At 31.9% G+C, this 6,800-nt stretch overlaps 1 protein-coding gene across 2 annotated transcripts; it reads right to left on the bottom strand.

Annotated features, from left to right (window-relative positions):
• Nucleotides 1–650: 650 nt before the first annotated feature.
• LOC11422923 (AT-hook motif nuclear-localized protein 6) lies at nt 651–6,111 on the bottom strand. Of its 2 annotated transcripts, none has more exons than XM_003619635.4 (5): nt 5,420–6,111; nt 4,402–4,466; nt 2,787–2,918; nt 1,878–2,039; nt 651–1,203 (listed from the first exon to the last, which is right to left on the bottom strand). In XM_003619635.4, the coding sequence occupies exons 1-5, from the start codon at nt 5,775–5,777 to the stop codon at nt 961–963; spliced, it is 960 nt and encodes a 319-aa protein (XP_003619683.3). In that variant the 5' UTR covers nt 5,778–6,111; the 3' UTR covers nt 651–960. The 2 variants fall into 2 exon arrangements, with proteins under 2 accessions (XP_003619683.3, XP_013452605.2); XM_013597151.3 differs by having other exon boundaries at nt 869–1,203; nt 5,435–6,111.
• Between the last annotated feature and the right edge of the window lie 689 nt (nt 6,112–6,800).

Genomic DNA, 6,800 nt, shown 5'->3' with positions numbered 1-6,800 from the left:
TACACAATGGACAATTTGGTAATAGAAATATATACCTCTTTAAAATGGAGAATTAGTTAATTAATATAGACCATTTACTTAATTAAAAATGATACTCCCTCCGTCCCAAATTTTGAATATTAAATAACTTAATTAATATGATAAATTACTTAATCAATATACATCATTTACTTAATTAAATGTATCATGAAATATGAAAAGTTGATACTCTCTCTATCCCAAATTCTGAATATTTTGTATAGATCATTTACTTAATTAACCTTTTTAAATTTAATTGTCGAGGAGCCCTATGGGCCCACATATACCTCTTTCCCAATGTATATAATACATACTTTGTGACTTTCTTCTCTTTCTTTTACAAAGTTTTTTTTGTTAGTTTTACACTTGTGACATTGTATTTGACCAATGAGCAATGTCATCAATATCACCAACCACACTGTCACCCAAGAGTTATCCCCGGCCATAGAGTGCTTAAGATTAAAGTTTCAAACAAGCACAAGACATGGATTATTTGGAGCAGCTACTAATCAAGTTTCTTATTCAATTAGAAAGTTAAACACTTCTAATTTAAGCTATTGTTTACACCATATGTTTCTAAACTTGTAAACACCAAACATTTCATTGTTACAACATTGTAAACACACAGAGACTAACATAACATCTAATTTCCACTTTCACAACCATAAACCATTAATATAATAATGTTAGGTTACAAGTTTAGAAACATTCCACATTCACTCAAATTTCAAACATTGTTATAAATTCTAAATAAGGAGCATACATAACATGTATCCTAAATCTACTTGCTACAACCATATCAGAGCTACATTTAACCAAATACCTACTGGTACATAATATAACAATTTTTCTTATAGTCAGAGAATCAAATGGATACTTCATCTCATCGGTCAATAATTCTAAGAATCAATGAGTCAAGCATGAGCATCTTAATGGCTAGGGTTAGACATGCTCATCATCCGCAGATGATGATGAGTTGCCAGAGCCTTGGCCATTGCCGAAAGAAGCGAAGTTAAAACCTGCCGGTGACATGATAGGCTTCATTCCACCAATATCAGTTCTCAATTCTTCGGCAGAAACATGATTGTTAATATGAGATGATGTAGGAGGGGCAGTTGGTGCCGAATGATCGACCCTCTGCCTCTTTGGATTCTCCTTCTCTGGAAAAAAACTCGCAACCACAACCTAATGCATAAACAAAGAGGGAAAAGTGCTCAGTCAAATGTAACTAATAAACTTACCAATATATAGATACAATATTTTTCTAACCATTTTCTTTTAGAATTTTTGAAAATAGATCTAACATTTTCAGAAATCTAGAAAGTGTCGAAACACTGTTTTCATTGTTTACGAATAAGGATTCTTCCTATGTTCTATATCAGAATTGTTCACTATATGAGTTTTTCATCACCATTTTATTAATTTAAAATGAAAACAGGTTTTAGAAAATGAAGACTGAAAAATGTTTTTAGAAAATCTGCAGACCCTTAGTTTTTTTTCATTTAAGTAGTAGTTGATAGCATTGCATAAAAATAATGCATGGTCGAAATTCCAATCATCCTTACCATCATCAATCAGCACCAGTGTTATTTCCTTTTATAACAAAGGTTAATTAAAATGCTCTTATTAACGATTTTTCACGAGCTATCTAGCAACGACAGTTCAGATTGAAGGCGTGTTCGGTGTCAGACACAACACCGACACATGTAATTGCATTCAATTATTCTATCTTCTCAAATTATTACAAGTGTTGACTTGTGAGTCCCATGTCCACATCCACGTCAGTGCTTCATAGTTCACAAGTTTTTTCTAATATTCTATCAGATATCTATATTCTTCTAAAATGAAACAAAAGTTACCTGCACAGAACCAGCAGCTACCAGCAAACCAGCCAGTGCACCCCCAAAAACACGACCATTTGGACCTGCCAGTGAGACACTCATTCTACCAGATCTGCTCTTTGTCAATCCATTCTCGGTTGGCACAAATGAGCCGCTCAAGGAAAGAATCTCGAAAACTCCCTGTAAAAGCACAAAATATGTGTCACCCCATTTTATTTGATGGTTTCATCTAGTGTTATAATTAAGAAGATCCGCAATAATTTAAGAGTGTGTTCTTAGCATTTCTTAGTAGGAAAATAGCAGTGAATCAACTCGGTGTGAAGTTAGAGCAAATTAATGGCAAATAATTTTGAATCAAAACAGAAATTCATAACATGAAAGAAGTGTTATGTTTGATTATACAATCACTTTCCCTTTGAATTGTTGCATGCCACAAGTACAACACAATGTAGCACTGACACTTAAGATTGAAGATGTGTTCGGTGTCCAACACGCATATGTGTCTGACATTGGTATGACACCGGCACATATGGCTACATTCAATCACTTTTACTATATTAAATTATTACCCATGTCGGTGAATGTGGTTGTACTTCGTAGGTCATAAGCCATATTTACAAGGGACAATCATAAAAAGTATTGAAACTATGGAGATTCTTTCAAACAAAGGGATGGAATTATATCAAAACAATGGAGCATAAAAGACCACTTAGCACATATATAATAGGACACTTCAAAAAAACAAACCCATGGACTTGCCCTCTAAAAAATTCACATTTGATATCTAATGCATACAATGGCAGAAATAGAAGGCTTTGTATAACCACACATGCATTGTTGTTATACTTAAATATCCGAATTAATGTTAAGTTTTAAACAACAATGAACTTCTTTATATCAGTGCTAATGAAATAGGAATGAACTAACCTCATACGTTGAAGTACCGCCACAAGCATCCGACTGGCGAAGTGTTACATTCGAAATTGTGCCAGTCGCAGACAGAATGGATATAGTATGATATTCTTGTTGAGAAAGAGACATTATTTTCATCGAGACATCCTAAAACAGGCCATAGGAAAATCAACAATACAATTAACAAATATATTTGGGTATTGAGTTGTACACATCCATACTAATCTAAAGAAAGTACTACAGAGAAAAGGAAAGAAAAAAACGGATCGGTAATTCTGGTAATAAAAAAAGCGGATCGCATTCTGCCTACTTTCACTTACACCTCACTCAATCATACTCCAACAACCTCTTTATTATTATTTTAAGGAAATTGTTTTCACGCTCATTCCAATTCCAATCTCATGCTTCATATCCAATGGATCCAATCATTGTCACAGTCTTGTGCTCCATTATTTCTCTTCAAACTTTTATTTCGAGGAATTCGATCCCTATCCGAGTTTATCATCAGTTTTCGTTGTGTTTTCATAATTCTATATCTTCCGTTAGTAGTAAGTAATAGCAATGGCGGATTTGATGAAGTGATGTTTTCTTGTTTTTTTTTTTATCTTCACAGGCTATGTTTGTTTACATTGAGTTGATTTTTTTTGTTCAATTTATTGCATTGAAATACTAGGTTTTTCAATTTGAACCTGTGTCAATGCTATTTCTCTTCAAACATTTATTGTGAATAATTCAATCCATATCATGTTTATAATCAGTTTATGGTTGTTCTCATTATTCAGTATTTGTCGGCGGTTCTCATAAATTGATCATAAACAGGATATGGATCGAAGTCTTCAAAATAAAACATTTGAAAAGAATAGCATTGACACAGCTCCAAATTGAAAAACCAATTAAGTCCGTACAAGCAAATTAAAAAATAAAATCAACTCAAGGTAAAGGAACATAGCTACTAAGATTAAAAATATATAAAAATCAATTGGTTGATCAAATCCGCCTTGCTATTTATTACTTACTAAAATTGTGAAAACACAACAAAAACTGATGATAAACATGGATATGAATCAAATTTCTTGAAATAAAACATTTGAAGAGAAATAGCAGAGCATTAACAAAAGTTTACCGATATTATTAAAACGATTGTCTACATTGTATCTGAAGCATGAGATTGGAATTGGAATGAGCGTGAAAACAATTAGCTGGAAATGGTAAGGGAAGCGGCAAGGGAAAGGAGTTGGAGTATGATTGACTGAGGTGTAAGTGAAAGTATGCAGGTGAGTTAGTAAATGTGAGTGACGTGATTAGGTCAACATCTAGGTCTGGCCATCACGCTCTCTGTTAATTGCCATTGCACTTTGATTATTGCCAAAATTACCGGACCGCTTTTTTCTGGCAGCACATATAAAGAAGGGGAAATATCACATTTAAAAAAGGGGTTTATATTAGATGGTAAGATTACATTGTATTCAACCCCACTGATCACTTGCATTGAACAAAATGTATTAAGTTTCAATGAGTAAACAAAAATGATTAGCCATAAAGCTTCTTCTGAATATGGCATTCAAATAAGTTTTTTGGATATAATCTAACTATTTTCAGACTATAGGCTTAAAAGGAATGAACAGATTACCTCTCCAGAATTTACAGTAAGCACGTGTGTTTTGAAATTGGAACCAAAGGGTGATATTCCATTATCTACAAAATAGTTCCAAATGCATAAATCATATGAGTTAATAAATAACCATTTTATACATTTTCACAAAATGTCATTAGTCTGTGTCCAATTATATTAGCAAAATAGATTCACCCTGCTTCACTAAATCATATGCATAAAGACAAAACCAGGTGATGCATTAGACACAGAACTCATCGATGACTTGAAACATCTTCATGCAATTAAATGACCAGATAAATTAAAACTGTCATTTTATAAAACCATTACATTCTGCAATGAAGAATTCATTTAAAGATCTAAACAATAAAAAAAATTAAACAACTAGGATGTAAGTAAAACTACTGAATTTTCAAATATGCAAATTCAACCATCATCCTTTTCACATCACAGATTATACAATTTTGAGTCCTTATTTAGCAACGTGTCATAATACAAAGTCCAAACAAAGATACTGCAGGACAATTTTCAGACCATTTAACACAGACACTAGACATGACACTGACACTGACACATCAACACCGGTAAAAATTTGAAAAAATGAATTAACTAATTGCAATCATGTGTATCGTTTACCCCTGATAAAAACTAATCCCTTCCATTAGCTCCATTTCCGAATCAAATAATATCAGTTACCCTCGTAAAGGAAAAAATATCATCATCAAATGTATCATGTGTTAAATGATCTGAAAACCGACCTCACATTACTATGACAGCAAAGTATCCACACATCTTCAATTTAAGATCTGAAAGGGAATCTAAGCTAAGGGTCCACACATTCCACTTCCAAACCATGAATCAAATCAAATCCAAAACAAAACATAAACACACATTCAAGATTAGTAACTAACAATTACTATTTCCAACAAATGTAATAGTAAAACTAAAAAACATAACAAAAACAAACATAATACAAACTAACTAACCAGATCAAAGGCTAAAAATAGCAACTTTTCTTTCTAAAATTGTCATGTACCTTCATCAAAATTACCTTCATCAAAATCATTCAACTTCAAAGGCTTCTTAATTGATTCAAATGGCTTCACTACACCTCCACCTCCACCACCACCACTTTTCCAACCTGAAAAATCACCGGTCAACGGAATGGAAGCCGAAATTGGCATCGGTGACAACGCCGGCTTACTTCCAGATTCACTCTTTCTAGGCCTGCCCCTCTTCTTCTTCACCTCCACGCCACCGGCAACCGGCACCGGAGCCGGTAACTCTCCCGTGGACCCAGCAAAATTCAACGTATTTTGAGCTAAATTGAAGCCAGGTGGGGCCTGGTTAACATTAACAGCATGCCCAGAACCAAAAATCTCTCTTTCTTCCATTTTTTCTCAGAATCAAACCAAAACTAACACAACCCAAAATCTAAAAAACTTCAAAAATCAAAACTTGAATGCAAAACTAAGATACCCAGAAACACAAAAATTTGTAACAACACAGAAAAGCTTCAAAAATATAAACTTTTTTAGAAATGATGAAAACCCAGAAGCAGATTTTTCAATTTTGATGGAAAAAACTGAGAAAAACGTAACACTGTAGCTTAAACATTCACCATTGAAGAGAAAGAAAAAAGCTTCAAAAATAAAAATGATTTTTTTTTTTTTTTTTGAAAAAAAAATTGAAGTAATACAGAGAAAAAACTACAACCCTAGTTTACAGATTCTAAAGAGTGATTTACGAGAATTAGGGTTTGTAAGAAAAAGGTAGAGTAAATAAATAAAGTAGAAAACTATATATATAATAAATTATAAAATTATTATAATGAAAAAAATGATAAAGTAATTTTTTAGGTAAAATAATAATTATGAAAAAGTAATTAAAGAAAAGGGAATTAATTATTAAATGATATAATTTAATTGGTGAATTAAAAGAATAAATTTTGGTTATGAAAATGGTTCATGTCCGTCTTGAAAATTCAATAAAGGTGTTTTAATTTGTCTTGAAAATTCAATAAAGGCGTTTTAATTTAATAAATGAATTGAATATTATAGTAGTATAGTACTACTACTGGATTTGAATGCATTAAAATAATAGGGATAGTTTTGGAAAAGAAAGGAAAAATGTTTATTTTAATATAAGTTGTTGTTTGTTTATTTAATTCACCTTTTAAAAAAAATCAAAATTGTAAAGTTCGGTGGAGTTAATGAACATTATTTCAAATTCTGACAAGTTTTGTTTAGTTTTTTCAATTAAATCAAAGTTGTGATATGTAACCCCAAAAAAAAAATATTAAAATTGACAATAAATGAATATTTCACCACAAAAAAAAATAAGAAACCAAAAAAACAAATTTTCTACGTAAATTAAAGCTATTCATATGTAATCGACAATCAAGATCAACAGAATAT

Source organism: Medicago truncatula, chromosome 6, assembly GCF_003473485.1.
Source record: "Medicago truncatula cultivar Jemalong A17 chromosome 6, MtrunA17r5.0-ANR, whole genome shotgun sequence".
In the NCBI taxonomy this organism is placed as follows: domain Eukaryota; kingdom Viridiplantae; phylum Streptophyta; class Magnoliopsida; order Fabales; family Fabaceae; genus Medicago; species Medicago truncatula.
Note: the sequence above shows the minus strand (reverse complement) of the source record. Positions and strands in the feature narration are given on the sequence as shown.

What these genes read in the sequence shown, in the direction of transcription:
- LOC11422923 (XM_003619635.4), bottom strand. Translation starts at nt 5,777, where the DNA reads ATGGAAGAAAGAGAGATTTTTGGTTCTGGGCATGCTGTTAATGTTAAC. An exon ending in TTACTGTAAATTCTGGAGAG is followed by an intron (nt 2,919 to 4,401) that starts GTAATCTGTTCA and finishes GGCCTGTTTTAG; the next exon opens with GATGTCTCGATGAAAATAAT. An exon ending in TAGCTGCTGGTTCTGTGCAG is followed by an intron (nt 1,204 to 1,877) that starts GTAACTTTTGTT and finishes TTTATGCATTAG; the next exon opens with GTTGTGGTTGCGAGTTTTTT.